The following is a 23,791-nucleotide window of genomic DNA, read 5'->3' on the forward strand; positions in this document are numbered from 1 at the left end:
CAATGTGGCCATTATTTTTCTCTCCTGCATAAGGGCACTTATTTCAATGTTAAGATGAGGAGGAGGCATAAGCAGAGCCAGGAGATAAATATTTCCAATAACAACATTGTAGAGACAAATAATTTTGAAAATCTTTTTTTTGTTAAAGATTTTATTTATTTTGAATTTTACAATTTCCCCCCATCTTACTTCTCTCCCCCACCCACCTACAAAAAGCAATGTCAGTCCTTACTTTGTTTCCATGTTGTAAATTGATTCAAAGCGAGTGTGATGAGAGAGAAATCATATCCTTAAGGAAGAAACAAAAAGTATAAGAGATAACAAGATCAGAAAATAAATTAAATAAATTTCTAAATTAAAGGGAATAGTCCTTGAACTTTGTTCAAACTCTATGGCTCTTTATCTGGATACAGATGGTATTCTCCATTGCAGACAGCCCAAAATTTTCCCTGATTGTTGCACTGATGGAATGAGCGAGTCTATCAAGGTTGATCATCACCCCCATGTTGCTGTTAGGGTGTACAGTGTTTTTCTGGTTCTGCTCATCTCACTCAGCATCAGTTCATGAAAATCCCTCCAGACTTCCCTGAATTCCTGTCCCTCCTGGTTTCTAATAGAACAATAATTTTGAAAATCTTAAGAACTCTCACGTCCAGTCATGAGTCCATGGTACCTGAGAAAGCATGTTAACAGTCCTTCAGAAAGATAGATTATTCACCTAGGATGTAGAATGAGACATAAATTATGGACATAGAAAATTGTGGAGATTTGTTTTCCTCAGTCATGTGTATCTGTTACAAGGGTTTTCTTTTTCTTTCTCAGTGAAAGTCAAGAAAGTAGAAGGGAGAGAAAATAAAATTTGCTATTGAGGAGAAATTAAAGAAAAAGAGGAGAGGAGAAAAATTCTCCTTCTATATCAACTCATGGGCAGGAAATTATATACACACACACACACACACACACACATATACACATACATATATACCAATATAAATATACATATAAACATATGTGTGTGTGTGTATATGTGTAAATCTATATCTGGGTAAGTAAATAGATTGATAGCCATTTCTTATTCTGGCTCTTCCTCCTCTTAGCATAAACTAAGATCTAACAGACTTAGGAGATAGCTGGCTGGTACAAGAAGCAGAGTGCTAGACTTGAGGGGAAAGAAGAGCCTCTTTCAAATCCTAGCTCCAATAGTTTCTGTGTGACAATGAGCAAGTCATTTAACTTTCTTTCCTTATATGTAAAGCAGAGATGACATAACACCCAACTCCCAGGGTTGTTGGCATATGGGAAGTGCTCTACAAAACTTAAAAGTACTATGAAATATATTTAGACTAAGTGCTTTGAGATATGCAATGGTTGTCACTATTTTTTAATAAATCACATAAAAAATATCATTAAACTCTTGAGTTTAATGAATTAAATGCTTTGACAGTTTGGGTGTGCTTTTCAAAAATACTTTTTAAAGTTGTTTTTTAGGTTTTACCTTAAAGGCAGCATGAAATAGTGGAGAAAGCCTACCTTGGAATTTAAATCACTTGAGTTCAAGTTCCACTTTTGTCATAGACTGACTTTATGATCCTGTTCTAATACTTCAGCTTTTCAGGGACCTGGATGATTCTTTAAGGTTTAAAGTGAAGAATAGTTGGTGATCTCATTTACTAGAAATTTCTTTACCAAGGAGTTCTTTACACAAGTGAAATCTCAAGTCTGATGCCCCCTCCCCCTAAATAAAAGTTCTAATCATTGTTATTATGTTGTGATTTTGCTGATGTATCCCTTTTCTGCATCAACCAGGCCCTTGTTAACCAAGTGTCAACTGTTGTCCAGAATCGTTTCACTAAACACCTGCCTGAAGGTCAAGTTCTATGTGGTATTTTCACAAGGGATTATCGCCATTATGCATTAAACTGTCAGGTATTCACTGCTACAGAGTGTTATGATCAATCAAATTGCTGTAGAAAAATGCTTAGTATACCTTTGACTATATAAGGAAGAATCTGAAGTGGAGAAATGTTATATTAGTGAATTATGAAATTCAAAAAATGAAATTAATGAAATAATTAAATTTATCTTGCACTTACTAAATAAGTTGGGAATGGAGTTCATGGCTCTATTAAGTATTTTTGAGTCACAAACTTAAACCAGCAGACCACAGCTCCACCTTGGTGGTAAAGCAGCCAGAAGGATCTGTCATATTGACATCAAGGAAACACTTGAGCAACCTTCCATCTTCCAATTTAGATTAGTTTCCTCTTGATTAGTATTCATGAGTATACTCATGACAGTAGTTAATTTCATAAGTATTTTTATTCTTGATTTGAATTTGTGTCTTGTGTTGAATGAATTCCAGGGCAGAACATGTTTCTTGACAGAACTGTTCATCTTGAAACAAATTAGAATAAAAAAATGAAAATACCATAGTTAAATATTATCCTTTTTCTATTTTTTAATATAATTTCTTTCATTTATTGAAAGAATTTAAACCAAAATATCACAATGGATCATGATTTCCATGAAACTAATCCTAAAAAGGGAAAATAATTATTGATTTAATTGATCAATTTAGAAGATTTGAGAACTTTAAATCATCATTTAAATGCAAGTTATTATTATTATTATCATTATTATTACCATCATTATTATTAATCAGAAGGTTTCAAAAGAGTGAATCACATTCATGTCTTTGTAGGTCCTTGTAACTGTGCCAGCCTGTTTTGAAATCCTATTGCTTTCCCCTAATCGTCAAGCATGGGTGGAAAAGATCAGATATGTTATATTTGATGAGGTAAGTGATTTGCCACTTCTCAGGGTGTGCGAAATCCTGAGACTATTTTAGGAATAAAATTACCTCAGCATCCTTTTGCTGATGTTCTAAGTTAATTCCCTTTGATGGGGTTCAGAATGGAACACCTTCCTATAACAATCTAAGCTATAGTAAATTATTTAATTAGTTCCAATCTCCTATTCAGGCTCCAGTATATTTTAGCATACCTTATAAAGTTATTTGTGTGAGAAATTCTTTCCTAGGTTCCTTGTGTTATTCCCCCATTATATCTTAAGTCCTTGAAGGGTTTTCCTGGACTTAATTTTGTAGACTAGAATAGTGTGCTTTTTGTTGTTGATTTTCTGTTAATAGTGATGAGAATTAGTAAATAACAATGTCTTATTATTTTTTTATTTGTTTGATTTTTGTTTAACTTGTGGTTGTGAGGAGGGGTCTCCTACATGAGAATTTCCCCTACTAATGCAAATCAGTACCTACTATAAATTTTATAATCTTAGAAATGTAAGGGATGTATATCAGTGTGTGTGTGTGTGTGTGTGTGTGTGTGTGTGTGTGTGTGTATCTGTGATTCTCTTTGTGTATATTTTTTAAAATTGTATTTTGTTTTTTCCCTTAATGTAAAAACAATTTTTAACATTTAAAAAAATTGAGTTCCAAATGCTCTCCTTTCTCCCTCCATTTTCTCTTTCCCAAGAGAGTAAGCAATTTGATTTAAATTATATAAGTATAATCGGGTAAAACACATTTCCATAATAGTCATAATATAAAAGAAAACAAACCAAAAATATGAAAAAATAAACTAAAAAAGTATGCTCTAGAATTCTATAGTTTTTTCACTGGAGAAGGATATTACTTTTTCAACAGAAGTTCTTCAGAATTGTTTTGGATCATTTTATTGCTGAGAATAGTTAAATCATTCACATTTGATCATCATATAGTTACCTTATACAGTGTTCTCACTTCACTTTGAATCAGTTCATATAAATCTTTCCAGGTTTTTCTGAAATCATCCTGCTCAACATTTCTCATAGTACAATAGTATTCCTTTAGAATCATATACAACTTGTTCTGCCATTCCCCAATTGGTGGGTATCTCTTAATTTTACTACCACAAAAAAGAGCTACTATAAATATTTTTCCTCTCCATTCAAGGACCTTTATCTGAAGAGAACCAGGAATTTTGTCTTCTCTCACAAAGCTAGAAGCCAAAAGACCAATTTTTCTTCTAAGAGACCTCCAATCCCACCCTTTATAATAGCATGGAGCATTGAGTCATTAATTTTTAAGAGGACTGATTGAGAAAAGTCTATGTAAATAGGTTTTGAGTCTCCTGTTATAGAGAATTGTTATAGAGAATTGACACCAAAAGTCAAACCACTAGTATGGATTAGAGACCTTGAGTTCAAGTCTTCCTGACTCTGAAGACAGCTTTCTGTTGGTCCCTTCCCCAGAGAATACCCGACATTCCTATAATGATTATTAGTCTATCGTTAGTCTTAGAATTTTTTCATGGAATACACAATGAAGTGTTCTCCATAAGGGACTTGCAGTCTGAAAATCAAGTGATCTAAAAAACCATTCTGAGTCTTACTTTGCCCTACTGTTTCAGTCAGAGCAGACTACAAATGATACAATTGTTCTTCCTTGCCCTGAAATAGTGTGTCTGCCCTGCCTATTCTTTTTTGACTTGGCTTGATAAATAAACTTGAATTTGACCAATCTAATTTCTTTTGAAAAATTTTTTCCTAAGAATCTGGAAATTTATGTTATAGTTTGAATTCACAAATTATGTGACACTGAATTCATCCAATAATTTTCTATTCATTATTTCATTTAAAAAAATCATTATCATACTTCCTTATAAATATGGTTTGAAAAGAAAAAAAGTTATTATATTTTATAGAAACTCACTACAATGCTTTGCACATATATGTATTTTTAGGAAATTTTTTTCAATTAAATTATGTTAGAGCTAGATAAATTAGATAGGGTTTGACCAGATCTGAGGCAAGAGGAAAATTGAAATACTAGATTAAATAGTTCAACTTCGTTTTTTAAAACCAAATAAAGAGAATTCCTTATAGAACCAGTTTACTTTCTGACATTTTGTCAGAATTATCTAAATTGGTGTATTCCCCTCCCCCTACCCCGGCTCTGCTAAAAGTCTCTAAACTCATTGCTATGGCTTCATAATCATAAGGAAAACTAAAAGCTTCTTACATTCATTTCTCCTTTCATATTTCATATTTTTGTTTTCAGACATCATTTCCATATTCTTCAACTGAAATATTTTTCACATCAACAGGTTCATTGCCTTGGGGGACAAATTGGAGCAGAAATTTGGGAACATCTGCTGGTTATGATTCGATGTCCTTTTTTGGCTCTTTCAGCAACTATCAGCAACCCTGAACATCTCACTGAGTAGGCACTAGACTTTCCCTAGAAGATCATTCTTTTTCCTAGAAGAACTGTTTTTCTTTTGAATGATTTTAATTTTCCCAATCTATATGAGTTCTGTAGTCTCTAGGTGGTATTTCTATTGATATCCAGCAAATTGGTTAACTTTTCTCTGAATCTTCCAGGGAATATAATCCACTTAGATATTTCCAGTGAGAATATATTCTCTAACAAACTCACAGAATCATAGAACCTCAGAGTTGATACCTCAGAGATCATCTAATTCAAACCACTTCTCTACTTTCAAATGAAAAAATTAAAGCAAAATCCTTATAAAGTCCTTTAAAACAATGTAGTCAAGCAAAATAAACAAAACAAATTTGAACATTGACCACATCTCATCTATATCTAAATCACACACACTCTCTCTCTCTCTCTCTCTCTCTCTCTCTCTCTCTCTCTCTCTCTCTCTCTCTCTCTCTCTCTCTCATACACCCCCACACAAAAACACACAAACACACATCTACCTCTATTTCTATTTCCATAGCAACCTCTACATTTATTTATATCTACATGTATATATTATATCTAGATCTAGATATATTCATAGATCTGTATCTTAATCTGTACTTTAAAGTCATCAAATTTTATTTCTGTCAGAAGATGAAGACTTGGATTCAACATGAGTACTTTGAAGACAGAGTTTTTAAAGTATTTCATAGTTGTTTATATTTATACATTACTGTTGTTACTGTGTAATTTTTTGCTGATTCTACTCCTTCAGTTTATATGATTCTTCCTAGTTTTCTCTGAAATTAACCTTTTCATAATTTCTTATAGCACAACAGTATTTTGTCACATGGTAGAAACTCAATCTAAATAAAACAGACGCAAAAATATATTTCTTTAGGACATCAAGGGTGCTTTCTTAAAAAAAGATGAAAAGTAACAATACTATTCCTACCTTATAATTATATAATTATAGTAATAATAATAATTATTATTGATTTAAATGTTTGACATCATGTGGACAGATTTCTGTGTGGAAACTTCCTCCACATCTTCAATTTGGTAAGTCATCCATTATTTAGAGTTTTGGAGAATAAGCTGAAGAATTGAGAAGTTTTGTGACTTGCTGCTATGTTTCTGAAGCAAGACATTTAAAAAATCAAAATAATGTGTTAAAAATAAGAACAAATTTCATTAGAAAGCACTAACAAACTTCTCAAAACTATACATTTTAATAGCAATCTGATCTAAAGATTTATTAAGATTTAGCATTCTACCAAAATACATTAGATTTTATCAAACTTCATAATTTTGCAACAGAAAATTTGGTCTTCCTTACTCCTAGGTAAGCACTTCCTTCTTCTGCAATGCCATATACCCTGAATAGCTGACAATGAAAATAACAATAACTATCATTTATATATTGCTTTAAGGTTTACAAAGTCCTTAATAAATTATCTTATTTTTTCCCCTTTCCACATCCCTGGGAGACTGATGCTATTATTATCATTTTACAGATGAGGAAACTGAAGCAGCTAGAGTTTTAGATGACTTGCCCTATAGGTTTGGATTTATTGGAAGTTTGCTGTCACCAGAGGACTTGCTGGCAATTTGCTAGGTGTTGGGGAAGTTCTATGGTGACTGATAGAGGAGAACAAATTGAAATCATTTAAAGGTTGAGACTCCCGCAGCAACCTGACCATCACCAATAAGTCCTATTTCCTATTATGAGTAGAATGGTTCTGGTATAGACAAGGGAGAAGCATGCCTTGCATAGCATATCCCTCACTCTAATAAACATAATTGTGTAAGTCACCCCACCATGTATTTGTGTCCTTCACTTTTGAAGGATATATTTTACATGGTCACATAGAAAATAAATGACTAAGGTTGGATCTGAATTCAGCTCTTCCAGACTCCCCACTAATGCTCTCTTATGCACACCTCTCACAGAACACAATTCTAGTACTTTTGATTTCTCATTCAATTAAATTATTTAATTAAAAACAATTTTAAATTATATTCTAGGACTAAATTTTGGGGTTTTGTGTCCTGGTTTCTAGTCAAATAATGTGTCTGTTTCCTTTTTCTCTCTAGGTGGCTACAATCTGTAAAACGATACTGGCAGGAGGCAGAAAAGAGAATAGCAAATTCTCATCCTAGTGTGGGTGCTCGAGGCTGCATTAGAGCCTCTCAACGACATTTAAAAGAAAAGAAATCCTATAGAGTCAGACTTGGTACTTTCAACCTTAAGTTCTTAATATATTCTTTAAAGTCATCTACATTTCAATATCAACAATCCTATTTTAACATTTCATTCTTTTTTTCTCTTTTCATAGTGTTATATGAAGAGAGATATAATGATTTAGAGAAATATGTGTGTACACTGCAAAATGATGACATTGCCTTTGCCCACTTTCATCCATGTGCTTCGCTGACAATAGATCATGTAAGTTTGAGGAATTATTATTGAGAAACACTATACCATATTTCTCCATGTATTAGCAGTTCCCATGTATAAGACACCTTAATTTTGAAGCCTGAAATTTGAAAAAAATGTATTACATAAAGTTATTGAACTCAAGTTTTATTTATCATGAAATTCAAGGATCTTTTGCTCATAGCTTTCAGGCATCTTTTGGACAAGTCTGGTGCATGTATGCATGCTTAGTCCAATTGCTCCTCCTTTGAAATTGGTCACTTCTTTTTCATCAGTAATTCTTCTTGCCTTCTGCTGAACCATCTTTGTGGACACAAGAATTCCAAATATTCTTTGTTCTTCAATGCATCTCTTCAAATCTCTCTCTAATTAAGGCTGTTTGACTGATTTGACTCTCATTGTCTTCTTCTGCCATGGCTTTTTCTGTTGGGTTTCTTCTTCTCCTAGCCAGTCTCAGATTGTTTTCTCAGTTGGAGGAAGACCAAACTGATGTGCAGCAGCATGATTACCATTCACTTTTGCAAACTGGATCACTTTGAACTTGAATTAAACACTGTATGAAAATATTTTCTGAGCCATTTCTGGGTTGAACGTGGCAAAATATAACCAAATACTAGTAACAAATGTGAAATAATGAGTGTAAAGACAAGAATGAAAAAGTGGGAAATGCAAGTAAAAAATCTACAACCACTGTATGAGACAATCCCAATTTTTTGACTCCAAATTTTTTGAAAAAGGGTACATCTTGTACTTGGAGAAATACGGTAGTATAGTAGATTTGACAACTACACTTGATATCAAAAAGACCTGTTTTCACATTCCACATCATATTTTTGCAAACTTGCTGTACAAACTAAGATATAGCTATAAAGTTAATAATATCTATAGTACTTCCCTACCAGGGTGGTTTTGAGATTCACATGATATAACATATGTTTAGATGAATTAACATAATAAGTGCTACTTACTCCTAGTGTTACCATAAACACATCTATTCATCTTAATGATCTTACTTTTCTCAGGTATATGTATTTTTACATTGTACAAATCTAATTTTAAGAGGGGTTGGAGTAGAAGACCAATAAGATTTTCCTTTTAAACTGAAAATCTATGAAATCATGAAAAGCATTTTTCAAAACTTAAAGTGCCATTATTATTATTATTATTATTATAATTATTGAATGTCATAAAAAACTGTACTTAAAATAAGCCTCAACACAAGGCTAAATTTTTCAAAAAAATGAAGTCTCCACAAGTGATATAAGAATAGTTTCACTTAGATTGATAGAACTTCATATGTTTCACTAATCCTAGTCAAATTACCCCCTTGTGTAATTACCATGGTCTACCTTCTTCCCACTAACACTTATTTTCCATCTACCAGTCCTTGCTATGAACTCTCTTTCTGTTTAACCTTAACCTTAATAGAATTTCCCTTTTCATATGGGCAAAAACTCTTGATTGTTGAAACAGTAAACAAAGAAGGACTAGCTTGCTCTCTATACTTTTCACTAGGATGAAAAATGACTCAACCTTATTGTGGAAAAATGATGAAGAGGGATTATTTGTGGGCATGCTCAATGGCTTATGGGATGACAATCTTGACAACTTTGTTCCTTGTTGATCAATGGCTTACAGAAAACTCTTGAAGTGATTCTAGACTGATAATCATGAAAATGTTTCTTTAGTGAATTTTTATCTAATGGATTTATATATGCATACATAATGAATGATCCTATGTAAGGTATTAGGAAAAATGAAGCAGATGAATACCATACTATTCTCTCTTGACCCTTCCTACTCCATGAGTCTATGACTCAAGAGTCAGTGCACATTTCTACATAGTGAAGGTGTACGTTCTTCCCACATTAAGAGAATTTTCCCCTGATATTTTGGCATTTGCTCTAAGTTTTCCTCTAGTGATATCACACTTTTTTTTTTGAGGTATTAATTCCTTTTGTTGAACTATTTCTCCTTTCTTTTTTTGCTTTCCAAAAAAGCAATAGTCTGGAGGGTAGAAGAAGTTCAGGGGAAGGAAAGGACAGGGCAAGTTATATATTGCAAAATATAGGTGCTTAGTATTTAACTTAAAAAAAATTTGATTCAGTATAGCAAAATATTCCAGTAGGTGTCTACTATGCATAAGTCATAATCTTGTAAGATTTCTTGAAAACTTTAACAATAGCAACTCATTTTCTTTTTTCTACAAGGCAATGGGGTTAAGTGACTTGCCCAAGGTCACACAGCTAGATAATTAATAAATGTCTGAGATCACATTTGAACTCAGGTCCTTCTGACTCCAAGCCTGTCCACTGCATCACCAAGTTGCCCCAATAGTAACTTATTTACAAAGCACTTTTAGGTTCACACCTTTTTGATGACCCTCATGTTATTAATATTAATCACTGGCATTAATTATACCTGATTTCTAATTAAGACATTGAAAACAGATCTACATTCACCCAAGGAATTTTTTTGACACCAAAAGGTGAGGAAGAGTCTAAAAGGACAAAGAGATTTCTTATAGATAGTGATGTCTTCCAGTTGCTCCTGTTTGCAGATTATATTATGCTGATTATAAGAAGTCCCCAAATACTACAAACTTTAGTAAAATGTCACTCAAATGTTTATTTTATATTTCTATGCAGGAAAATCCAAGCATTTTTTTCTATTATTCAGATCTGATACAAAATTGAATGGATAACTTATGGAGCTAGTCTTTGGTACATAGTTTTTACATAGTTTTCTTTGTAAATGGGCAATGAATTTGATCCAGAATTTAATAGGGGAAGGAGAGCAGTCCAGATTTGCTTTGGGATATTGCACAGTCCCTTTTATAATTCAAATCTGAAAGAGAGACTTTTACATGATTAGGGAAAAGAAAAGGGAATAACCATCTATATAGTGACTATTATGTGATTATTATATTAGTGACTATTATGTAAAGTTCTGTGATTAGAGCTTTACAAATAGCTTATTTATGTATTATTGGATTTTATCCTCAAAATAACTCTGCAAGACAGGTGTCCCATTTTATAGTTGAGGAAACTGAGACAAACAGAAATTAAGAGACTTGCCCAGGGTCACAAAGCTAGTAAGTGACTAAAGTGGGTTTTGAACTCAGTTCTTCCTTGCTCCAAGTCCATTACTCTATTCCCTACATCATCCATCTTCCCAAGTACTTTTCAGGGATACAATGGATATTCATGGAAAACCATAGAGTCTATTCAGTTGAAATTTTAAGTCACCAAAGGACAATGGAAATATATTTTGTGTGTGTGTGTGTGTGTGTGTGTGTGTGTATTTGCTGCAATATAGTACCACTGAAGAACTGTGGCAGCAGTTAAATTTGTTAGAGTGATATATGATGAAAATAGTAATTGGACTGAATATGTAGCAAGAGCAAGCAAAGTGATAGATTGTAAGCAAGACCCTCGATACACTGGATAGACCTCTATGGAAGATTTACAGGTGGTTATGGACAGGAGTTTTCTAAAAAGGCCATCTGTGGATAGATTGCCATCTGTGTCAACGCAGACAGACAGTACCAGACTTGGAGAGTCAGGAAGACTTGAGTTCAAATCCCACCTCAGATGCTTTCTTAGGGAGGATAATTAAAATATTCTAACTATGATAAGTATCAAATTTATATTTAAAGAACTAGAATAGCTTAGGACAAGGAGGACTTAATGGAACAAATGGGAGAGCTAGCAAACCTCTGATAGCTCTCTGTGATGTTTTCTACCTATGTGATCTTACATGGCAACTTTTCTGGGCCTCAGCTCCCTCCTCTGTAAACTGAGAAGGTTTACTTTTCTTCTGCCCTTCCTTCCTTCCTTCCTTCCTTCCTTCCTTCCTTCCTTCCTTCCTTCCTTCCTTCCTTCCTTCCTCCTTCCTTCCTTCCTTCCTTCCTTCCTTCCTTCCTTCCTTCCTTCCTTCCTTCCTTCCTTCTTTTCTTTCTTTCTTCCTCCCTTCCTCCCTCCCTCTCTTCTTTGGTCTTTCCTTCCTTCCTTCCTTCCTTCCTTCCTTCCTTCCTTCCTTCCTTCCTTCCTTCCTTCCTTCCTTCCTTCCTTCCTTCCATTCTCTTTCTCCCTCCCCCTTCATTCCTTCTTTTTTCTTTCTCTTTCTTTCCTTCTGTCCTTTCTCCTTTCTCTCTTTCTTTCTCTTTCTCTCTTCCTTTCTTCTTTTCTTTCTTTTTCCCTTTCTCTTTTCCTTCCTTCTTTCCTTCCTTCTATTTCCTTTCTTCTCTCTCTCTTTCTCTCTCTCCCTCCCCCCTCTCTTTCTCTCTCTCTCCCTCCCCCTCCTTCCTTTCCTCCCTCCCTTCCTTCCATCCTCTCTTCTTTTCTTTTTTTTTCTTTTTTCTTCTCTTGTTTCCATCTCTTTTTTTCTTTAACCAGAATGGTAGTAATACACCAAAACAGGTTAAAACAACATCAAAAACATACAATTTCCAATAGTGAAACCCATCTGGTTCCTACAGATATTCCTCAGAAACCAATGCAACAAAACATCTTTCTACATTAGTTGTTGAGTAAAAAGAGATTCATTTGCTCACTTCCAGAAAGTATAAGCCAAACAAACTAATTTCATGTACTCCTTAAAAATTTGTTCCTTTTTATCCTCTTTTGGTCTAATCTGTGGTCTATTTTTGGATTATCTGACTCAGAGTTAAGCAGAGTTCATATAGAGAGATTTCCCATCTACTCTTCTGTTACCTAGATCTGTTTAGTAAAGACTATGAAATAATGGACTATGCTTTGTAATCATAAAATGCTGTATAAATGTGAATTAAATGTGAGCTACAATATAGTGGATAGAATTGAATCAAATACTTTTTATTTGCCTGTTTTAAATCAAGACTAGCTGTCAGTTTTGACCTTTGCACATTGGATATATCAAAGGAGAATCATAGAAATGCTCTACTGTATAAATTCTCAGAGATATTTTCTTAATTCAGTACAAATGTTTAAGTAGGACTATGAACATTTTCTCATGGTATCATTGTTTTTCTACACTCATTTTATAGTTCCTTTACTTAAATAAGATGAAGCTCTTTAAACCTATGGGTAAAGAGATAGTGGTGGTAGAACAAAATGTTTCATCATATTCTCATTTTGATGATACAGATTGAGAAGTATGGGTTTCCATCTGACCTTTCCCTTTCTCCAAGAGAAAGTATACAGCTGTATGACACTATGGTAAAAGCATGGAAAACTTGGCCCAAGGCTAAGGTAAATATATATTGATAGAAGTTATTTTTCATGAATGCTATTAATGTAGAAGTTGAAAGCAAAGCATAAATTCAATAATATTTATTGCTTCCACCCAGGTCCTCTGCTGGCTGAGCTATTTTAAGGTCACCAGTGACTTACTTCTTGTTAAATCCACTAATTTTTCTCAATCTTCACCTTCTATGAATCTGTGATGCTTGTAATTGTAGATCACAGTTGCTTGGCATATTGTTTTGGGAATGCCTTCTACTACATGATTTTGATTATTTCTCTGTTTAATGGCCCTTCCAAGTCTGTGACCCAGCCCTGGGAAGTGCAGACAACTGACCACCCTTCTTCCTTCCTTTCTTCCTTCCTTTCTTCCTTCCTTCCTTCCTTCCTTCCTTCCTTCCTTCCTTCCTTCCTTCCTTCCTTCCTTCCTTCCTTCCTTCTCGCCTTCCTGCTTTCTTCTTTCCTCTCTTTTTCTTTTCTCCTCTCTTCTTTTTTCTTCTTTTTTTCTGTGATGTTTCTTTTTCTGATTCTTTCTCTTTTAATGATAAAATTCTCAATCTATGACCTTTTTCTTCCTTCCTTCCTTTCATCCCACCTTCTCCTCTTCTGCTTCCCTCCCTTTGTCTCTGTCTTCTGTGTAAACTTTCAACAGAATGGTCAAGCCCCACACATGAATTTCTGGTGTGAAAACCAGTTCATACATTCATGCAGTAGAGAAGACATAAAACATGTTTTACTTTATTTACCTTGAAAAATTTCTTCCAATGGATTGATCTATTAGTTTTATGGCATTGAGTTCCAAATCTGTACATATTCTCATCTAAGAACTTATTCCAACTTCATTTAAGTTGAGAATCTAAATGGGAATTTGAATGCCCTGCTGCCAACTCCAACTCAGCAGATCTAAAATAATTTATCAATTAAGTTCTACAGTGAATTTTCTCTCCCAACTTTTCACTTACTTCAGTTGAGAAATTTGATGCCATTATCGACTGGTCATCCTATATTCATCTAGTTAAGAAATCCTGATAACTCATTCCCTAAACTATCTGATGTCTCTCCTTTCCTCTTTATTATAACTTTTGCCTTTTTAGTCCAATTTGTTATCCACTCAAATCAAAGGCATTGCTAAAAGCTACAAAATCATGAATGGCATAGATAAAGTGAACATGAATTTGTTCACCAAATCCTAGCTGGCCCTCCTATCTTTCTATAGATGGAACCATCACCACATATCATCATCCTCATAGTTACTGAAGTTGGGAAATTTGGAACCTTTGACTCTCCTCTTTCCTTTACAAGTCATGAACTAATTATACCTTTATTATATTTCTCAACTTTTCCTTTTCACTCAACAAACTGTCATCCTAATTCTGGTCCTAATTAGTTTCCTCTTGTTCTGGGGTAATATTCTCTTAGTGTTTCTACCTGCAGTCTTCCTTTGTAGCATTCACATGTCTTCCCTAACTAATTTTATTCTTCTCTGACTCTTATTCTTTTTTGGGAAAAAAAACAACCCTTTAGTAGCTTCTCATTGTTTATTGTTTATTTTGATATTTAAAGCCTCCCATTAACTATATCTAACCTATATTTATAATCTTACTTCCTTTTACATAGAGTTTCAGGCAAATTGAATTTTTTTTATTGCTTTCCAGTCTTAAACTGACATTTTCTGTATCTGTACATTTATTTGGGCTATGTCCCATAGTTAAAGGTGTCAAATGGGCTTTTGTGTACTGGCTGCTGTAATCTCTTCTTTTAGATCCCCAAAAGAATCCTCCACTCTTTCCCAGTAAAAAGATCTCTACCTTTCGTTTTCTTCCTTTGCTTTATGTTTCTTGCTTGCACTATTTTTTTAAATTATAGTAACTTGTTACATTTCTTCTAACATAATGTAAGTTCCTTGAGGGAAGAGATCTTTATGTCTTTAGTATTTATCATATCATCTTCCATTTGGTAGCTGCTTAATTAAAATTAAATTAATTGAATTATTTAATTGTCTTTGTTTATGAGTTCCTATTGAGATATAATACACAAGACAATATTTTTTTCTTAACAGACTGTTCATATGGTTTTTGTTTCATTCTATATTTGTTTGATCTCTTTACCTACATTTAAGATCCTTAAGATCAGGAATCACAACATATTTATTTATTTTTATCCCCCCCCCCCCCACTCCTATTCCTTGGCATCTAACATGGTATGAGGACCTTACAGGTGTTCAGCAAATAGTTCAGAGACTATTGAGTGTTGACTAGCTATTAACACTTTGTCAGTACTATGAGGGATACAGAAGAATTTTATGGCCACTTTTGTCAAAATGTGCCCTCAAAAAGCTTATAGTTTTCATGGGGAGATCAACAAAACAAAGTATATCTGTTGGATTTTGGTGCCTAGATTTACATGATTTAATTTTACTTTGATTGTATTTATTTCCAAGGAATTTTGTCCTGAGGAATTTGTTGACTTTAAGAATAAAATTGTCATTACAAAGATGGATGCTAGAAAATATGAAGCAGCATTAAAGGAAGAGCTATCTAATTGGATTAAAAATGGCCAAGAAAATGAGGTAAATACATTTAAAATGTTACTTTTGATAAAGTCTTCATGGACATAGAAGATCAATTTAATGATTTACATATTTGAGGGAAAGTTGCATTTTAAAAAATCTAAAAACAATTTAATAAAATTAAAAAAGAATATAAACATCTAGCATTAAAAATTTTAAGTAAAAATCCTGATTAGGAAATTTGGGATAAAGAAATAAAAAGACCTCTCTCTTCTTCTGCCTCAGTGTCACACAATGCATGTACTATGGGATATTAGGGCATGAGGAATACTTAGGAGACTTTGGAAGGGAGAGTATGTTATTGGGAGAGTCTGGGAAGACTGGTAACTTCTCCATAACTTACAGTATTACTGTTTCCTGGAGTACTGAAAGATTAAATATTGGGAGCAGTTACGTGGTGCAGTGGATATAGCATCAGTTTTGGAGGACCTGAATTTAAATCCTGACTCAGATACTTATTAACTCTATGACCCGACTAAGTCACTTTACCCATATTGCCTCCTCTTTCTCCCCCCAAAAAGAAAAGAAAGATTAAATGTCTTGTTCATCAATGATTCCACATCTAGTATGTACAAAAGGAAGGATTTGAACCCTGGCAAGAGATGTAATGTAAAGAACACAGACCCTGAAATCAGAGGATCTGATATGAAATACTATCTCTGATATCTATCAACCATGGGCAAATAGCTTAATCTCTCTAGACTTCAGTTGAACCAAATGATCTCTTAGATTTCTTTTAGCTTTAGATCTATGGTCTTCTAAGTCTCTTTGACTTCAAGGCCAATCCTCATCCCTTCACACCGCAGTCTCTTTGAGGGAAAATATTGGACTATTTTGATTGGCTATTGATTTACCAATTTAGTTTATTAAGTCTATATTTAATTTATTGAGTTATACTAAAGTATTTGAGGAAAGAAATTAACTGAGATGAGAATTCCCAAAAAAGTACTGTATTCTATCAGAGACTTCCAGGGATAAATCATGAGACCAAAGGCTCAGTATTCTAGATAGTGATGCCTTGTCTACTTTTGCTATTCAATTTTAAGTTCATAAGATTTGCAATTGTAAGGGAACTCAGAGATCACTTCAAATGGTACTATTATAATTTTATAGTTTTTAGAAGGGAGATGAATGGACGAGAGAACAGAAAACTTTGATCATTTATTTTCCTCAAGGAGAGCTTCTATAACATCAAAAATGGCTAAAGATATATGTTTCTATAGAAAGAAGAAAGGGTATATGTGGTAAGGGTGAGAAAAGATTAATAACTGTAGCATTCTGTCAATGAATATCTCAAATTGGGACCATGGACTCTCATGTCTAGAGCGAGACATGTGAGTCAATGGGTATACCTTCTTGGAGTTCTTACTGGGAAGGAGATGAGGTTATAGGATGTAGATTACTTTTAAATAATTTTGAAGAGTGTGTAGCTTATTCTTTTGATGGAAAAATAGCAAAATTATCCAGAATCTCAAGGGAAAATGTGTTGTTTGGTTTTGCTGAACAATATTTTTTTTCTTTTTTTGAAACTGTTATAATAGACAATACAGAAAAACCGATCTGCCCTAATGATGAAAACATTCTTAGCAATTACAAATATTACCTCCAAATATAGGAATGTATTCAGTCAATTCTTATTCAATTCTATTTGATTTCTTTCTTATTTCCTTTTTTATGCTTTTCTTGATTCATGTATTTGAAAATCAAATTTTTTTTTAGCTCTGAAAGTTCCTTATTTCATTGAGTGCATATTTTTCCCTTTAAGAATTATACTCATTATACTACCTAATTATACAATTATACTATCTGAGAGTTAGGTAGTAATCCTAGCCTCTTTGCCTTCCAGAGTATCATATTCCAGTCCCTCTGATCCTTAATGTGGAAGCTGTTAAATCTTATGTTATACTGACTCTGCCTCCACAATATTTTAATCGTCTCTGGCTGCTTAAAATATTTCCTCCTTGATCTGGAAACTTTCAAATTTGGTTATATTCCTGAAAGTTTTCATTTTGGGATCTCTTTTGATAGGTGATCATGGATTATTTCAATGTCTATTTTATCCTCTGCTTCTAACAATTCAGGGCATTTTCCTTGATAATTTCTTGAAAGATGATGTCCAGGCTTTTTTGATCACAGTTATCAGATAGTCCAATAAGTCTTAAATCATTTCTCTTGTGTCTGTTTTCTAGGTAAGTTCTTTTCTAATGAGTTATTCTAATTTTCTTCTATTTTTCATTTTTAAAGTCTCTGTTTTATTGTTTCTTGATATCTCATGTGATCATTAGCTTCCACTTGCCCAATACTAAATCTCACCTGGTGTGACAGACTTTTTCTGCCAACCTTCTAAGTTGTCTTGGACTGGAAAATTGTACTGTCCCATCTGTTTTCTGGGTTCTGCACTCCAGAATTTGTTTTGAGATATTTGAGACTTTATTTAAAATTGTTCAGAGGGAAATTTGAACTCAGGAGGAGGTTTTTTCTTCTCCGTTGTGACTCCTATGTTCCATTAAATTCTGTTTGGGGGCTGGGGTTTATATCAGTTCTTACCTTTGATTTAACTCCTTTGAATGTATTCCTCTAGGCCAAGAAAGTGCTGGGGATTCTTAGACCTGCTTCTGTATCTCAGTCAGATGATATGGATCATACATTTCCACTTCTTGTTGAAAAGCTAAGAAAAATGGATAAACTGCCAGCATTATTTTTTTTGTAAGTGATAAAAAGTTTCATTTGGGTCTTTTTTCCCCTCCTCCAAATAAAATATGTTGATAACTGCTGAAGATAAGTGAGAATTAAGATCATTTTTCTACTGAAACCTAATAAGCATTGCTACCTGGTCATCCCAATTTATCATTATTCTGTTACATTTGTTGAGATACTAAGTTCAATGACTTATTTTCCTTTGTACTTTTAAGAATTGTCTTTAAATAGACTTTTAACTAGTCTACTTCTGGATTTTTCTTAAATCTCATTCAATTTATTTCAGGTCCTGCTAATTTTTTTTGGATATTATAATCATTATTTGAGTGTACCTTAGTTCTTTATAAAAGTCAAATGAACATAGATAAATATAATTTATAATAGAAATTTAATGCATAATATATACCTATACATACATACATACATATATGCATACATACATATATTCTTACAGTGACCATTAGTGGAAAATTCCTAATGGATTTTAGTCATTAACAAACATTTATTATGTAACTGTTACTTGGTAGGCATTTTGCTTTGGATTCAGGATATAAAGAAAAGTCAAAGACAGTCACTGTTCTCAAATTCATAGTATATAGGGAAATTCATTTGTATTTTCATAAATTCTAATGATAATATCAACGATAAAAATAAATATGTAGGTAAGAAGTTCAGATGTGAATGTTCTAGCATTTTAATAATGTTTCACTTCAATTCAATGCATAGTATGCTAGAAAATTCAGTGACTGGAATCAGATGACTTGGATTTAAATTCTACCTCTGATTCTCATTACTATTATATTTTTGCTTATTTTCTCTAAGTCTCAGTTTACTTATTTATAACATAAGGTGGTCAGAATAGATCACCTCTGAGGTCCCTTGCATCTCTAGTTTTATGATCTTATATATTATGGACTACTTTCTATTTCTTTTTCTTTGCCCTCATCTACAACTAAAGTCCTATAAACTCTAGTTTGAACATTTCTGACCTAGATTACCTTTTTCAGGGAATTCTTAAGCTGAGAATTCAGTTTTCAGTCTATTTTTTCATTTTCATACACACACACACAATATACAAAAGGCATTATGGTGGAACTAGACACTGTTCTGGACACAGAAACCAGTCTTTGTCTTTTTTTTTTTGTTCTTGCTTATCTAGGTACTAACAAAACAAATGTTAAAAACATTTTCCATTTTCCACTGCAAGGTGGCAATTGCTGCAAAGTGATTTAGTTGCTCCTATAAGCTTTCTAAGAGAAAACCCTGATGTAAGATCAATGAAGAAAATGTCTATTGGAAAGAGAAGAGAAAGGAAACTGGTTCAGAAGTAATGCCCTCAAAGAAACTGAAACCATGAAAAATGAAGTTACTGATAATGCCACCTGAAGCTCTCAAGTCTCCTTGAGAAGCTTTCAAGTCCTAGTAAGTTTTGGGAGGCTCCAGTATGAACATTTCTAGCCTAGGCTAGCTTATTCCAGTCTGGGAGTTTTTACCTTGAGATTTCAGTGGATGAAAATTTTGGATGGAAAAATTGCAACTTTGTTTTTTTTTTATTGACTTTTAAAAGAGATATTTCATTGAATTATGAATTAAATCTCTCACCCCTATCCCTTACATTATTTGGAGAAAGAATTCATCAGATACACCAAACTGCCAACAGAGTTAAGAATTAAGAACCTCTACTCTAGTCCAAAGGAATCTTTTAATGTCTCACAATTCTGACTTAGTTCTGGTTCAGAGAAATGTAGGGCACTAAATTCTAGGTCTTAGCAGGACCTTGGGATCCCACTGTATATAGGACTAAAATGACCCTGTGAAGAGTTTCTTCAGTCTGACTCAAACTTAATTGGTCAGCCTGAGGCAAATGACATACAGTTTACCTGTATCTAGGCCTTGATATGCCTAGAGTCAGTATGCGTAAAACAAAATACATAAGACCAGAGTTAAATGACTTGCCCAAGGTCACACAGATTATAGCTATCAGGTATCTGAGGTCAGATTTGAACTCAGGTCTTGTCAGACTCCACAGCTGGAGTCTGTACTTTTTACGGTGCCATTTATTTATCTGGCAATCCCAGCTATGAGGGCCTGGAGGGAACTCTGAATTTGATTTGACTGATACCTCTAATTGGGGTAGCACCCTAGTCAACATAATATAACTTGTTCAAAGAGTCAAAGAATAGTAGGATGCCATGGGCTTATGAGTTAACTTTGCATGGAATTTTCATGACCCAGAGGTTATTGGAATAGTCCTTATGTTCTGCTTCACAGCATGGTAATAGACATTGGAAAAATCAGAAATACTGTACCAATAAAAACTTAGCTACTATAAATGCTTTACTGTTTAACTGAAACAAGGAAAATTATGAGTTCAATGTAAAGAAGACTCATGACATGAATATTTTCTTTTAAACAATTTTTTATACCAAAATTCTCTATTTTTCTGTCTCATATATATATGTACATATGTATATATATATATATATATATATATATACATATGTACATATGTATATATTCTGCACTCTGAAGCTTTAACCTCTCTATCAGGAGAGGTTTGATTATGTCTTCTGGAATCATGGTTCATTGATTTGTTAAGCAGTATCTAATTCCTTCAAAATTGTTTTTCTTTACTATTTACCATACCAAGTCATTTTCAATTTGAGAATTTGTCTTACCATGCCAACTGTTGTCATTGTATAAACTATTTTCCTGGTTTTGTTCACTTCATTCTGCATTAGTTCATAATAGTGCACATTAGTTCCCAGGGTTTTCTGAAACCATCCTCTGACAGGAATACTTTTAATATATACCATACAAAGTTAGAAATAGATCTTACCAGCTCTAGGAAAATATTTTATTTATTTATTTATCTTTTGTGGTTTTGTGAGGCAATGAGATTGTGACTTGCTCAAGATCACACAGCTAATAATTTCAAGTGTCTGAGGTTGGATTTCAATTCAATTTGTTCTGACTCCAGGGTCACTGCTCTATCCTCTGACAAGAAAAGGTTTTATTTGTCAGTAGCTCGCCTTGGTTACATAACTCCAAGTTACACAACAAGGTAGTGTAGGCAAATGCAAAAACAAGAATAACTCTATTTCTATGCTAAAGAGAGGAATTAGCAAGAAAGAAAAGTTGATGAACCTCAACCAATTAAAAACTTTGGTTAATATAAGCTATGTGATTATATATAGTAATGGAATAGATGGTGGGAACAATAATGAAATGTAACAAGGTTTTGAGAAGATGGACCTAAGTGCACTGGAATTGTGAAAAAGTTCATTTTCAATTCGAGAATATCAATCTAATTAGCATGCTTAATCAGAAAAAAACTTTTAAAAAAATGAAATCTGCTATAAGCATACTGAATTAATGGTTTTCTACAATTTTTGACATAAATTTGACAGAAATAATAAAAAACGTTTTAGGATCTGAACCTACCATATATGAGACAACTGGTGCAGCAGTAAGGACCAGAGGAAGAAAGATTGATCTCCTAAGGGATATTCCTATCCATGGTAGAATTAACTTAAAAGAATTATTGAAGGAAACCATTGTAGGAGCATCAGTAAAAAATGAAACAAAACTCCAGTTCCATTTTGGCCAATTAAAGGCAATAAAAATAAATATAAGGAAAGAAATTCAGAAATTAGAACATATTAGAAAGTCTGGTTTCTCTTATTCAGCAAAGACAAAACTGTGCCTGAGTATGTTGAGAGAATTATTAGCATTTTGAAATTAAATGAAAATTGGAGAAACATTTAAAGCAAATAATACCTATCACCTTTGGAATTGTAAAATGGAATATAATATTCTTGGAAAATACCTAAAAAATTCCTATACAATTTTAAGAATTCAGGAAATGTATTACACTTCTACACAGGGGTCCAGTTTTCATGACTGGTGACTGCCTCATCATTTTTTTCTGATAAGCCTCAGCAAATTCCACTTAACTACTGCCACACAGGCATCCTTTTGATCACCTCTTTCCTCCTCCAATTTTGAGACTCATATCATAACATCTCTACCATTGGTCTGGGAAGGGATATGTTAATCTCCTCTGAAATCTCATTTACCATTCCAGTTGTGTTCTGATTCAAATTGCCTCTCCTGGCCACCACTCCCCTAAGAGTGTGTGTGTGTGTGTGTGTGTGTGTGTACACACACACACACACATACATATATATATATATATATATACATATACATATATATACACATATTTATATTTCTTTTTTAAAACATATTTATTTATTTATTTTCATCCATATGAACATGCATATTTTTAAGTTACAAAATTTCCTTCCACCCTCCCTTCCTACTGCTCTCCCTTCAAAGGTGAATAGTTTAGCATTGTATATACATATTTTTGATAAACATGTTTTCATGTTAGTCATTTTCAGTAAGAGGAATTAGGATTAAGGGAAAGAGATAGTTTTTATAAAGTGTTCATCAGATTTTGAAGGTTTTTTTCTTTTTTATGTTTTGTTTTGTTTTGTTTTGTTTTGTTTTTCTTCCTCTGGATGGGGATAACATTGTCCATAGCTGGTCTAATATGGTTATCCTAGCTCTATGAACTACTGAAAGGATTTGCTTCCATTAAGCTTGATCTTCTCACAATATTTTTGTTAATGTATAAATTATTCCCTTGATTCTGCTCCCTTTGCTCAGCATCAGATCCTGTAAGTCATTTCATGCTTCTTTAGAGTCTGAACATTTATGATTTCTTATAGAACAATAATGTTCCATAGTATTCATGTATCATAACTTGTTTAGCTATTCTCCAATTTGGGCATCCCTTCAATTTCCAAATCTTTGCCACTACAAAAAAGAGCTGCTATGAATATTTTGAAACTTGAAGTATTTCCCCCATTTTTTATAATTTCTCCCAGATATAGACCTAGAATTGGAATTGCTAGGTCAAAGGGTATGAACAGTTTTATTGCTCTTTGGCTATAGTTCAATATTGCTTTCCAGAATGGTTAGATACATTCACAACTCCATCAGCAATGCATCAATGTTCCAATCTTCCTACAATCTCTCTAACATTCATCATTATCCCTTTTTTTCTCATCTTGGTCAATCTGATAGGTGTGAGGTGATACCTCATTGTTTTAATTCACCTTTCTCTAATCAATAATTATTTGCAACATTTTTTCATATTATTTTATTTATCTTTAATTTATTCATTTGAAAACTGCCTATTCATATTCTCTATTTATCATTTGGGGAATGATTTGTAACCTTATAAATTTGATGCAATTTTCTATATATTTTAGAAATGATACCTTTATTAGAATTCCTCATTGTGAAAATTGTTTCCCAACTTTCTGCTTTCTTTCTAATTTTGACAGCATTGATTTTATTAGTGCAAAACCTTTTAAATTTAACATAGTCAAAATCATTCATTTTGCAGTTTATAATGTATTCTTATTCCCCCCCCCCCCCCCCCCCCGCCCATGATGGCTCTGGTGGGACTAGACATTGACTTGAGAGTCAGGTTGAATAGAGATGCCCAACACATAAGGTCATGAAGCAAGTTCTATTGCTTTATTCTTGGATACTCAGACTTTTATAACAAAACTTATCTCAGACATGACAGGTTAGATGAAACCCTGCTGCATAGCCTCCTGAGTTAAATTTACAATATTTATCCT

At 33.3% G+C, this 23,791-nt stretch overlaps 1 protein-coding gene across 5 annotated transcripts in view; it reads left to right on the plus strand.

The window, feature by feature from the left end:
- Positions 1–23,791, plus strand: part of LOC141517706 (putative ATP-dependent RNA helicase DDX60) — a 134,261-nt gene that overhangs the window by 48,727 nt on the left and 61,743 nt on the right. For all 5 annotated transcript variants that reach the window (XM_074229004.1, XM_074229002.1, XM_074229001.1 and 2 more), the window contains 8 exons: positions 1,807–1,926; positions 2,702–2,797; positions 5,103–5,218; positions 7,301–7,440; positions 7,543–7,652; positions 12,770–12,874; positions 15,306–15,434; positions 18,016–18,140. In XM_074229004.1, coding sequence (XP_074085105.1) covers positions 1,807–1,926; positions 2,702–2,797; positions 5,103–5,218; positions 7,301–7,440; positions 7,543–7,652; positions 12,770–12,874; positions 15,306–15,434; positions 18,016–18,140 — 941 coding nt within the window. The remainder of the gene's footprint in view (positions 1–1,806; positions 1,927–2,701; positions 2,798–5,102; positions 5,219–7,300; positions 7,441–7,542; positions 7,653–12,769; positions 12,875–15,305; positions 15,435–18,015; positions 18,141–23,791) is intronic.

Source organism: Macrotis lagotis, chromosome 3 (genome assembly GCF_037893015.1).
Source record: "Macrotis lagotis isolate mMagLag1 chromosome 3, bilby.v1.9.chrom.fasta, whole genome shotgun sequence".
Taxonomy (NCBI): domain Eukaryota; kingdom Metazoa; phylum Chordata; class Mammalia; order Peramelemorphia; family Peramelidae; genus Macrotis; species Macrotis lagotis.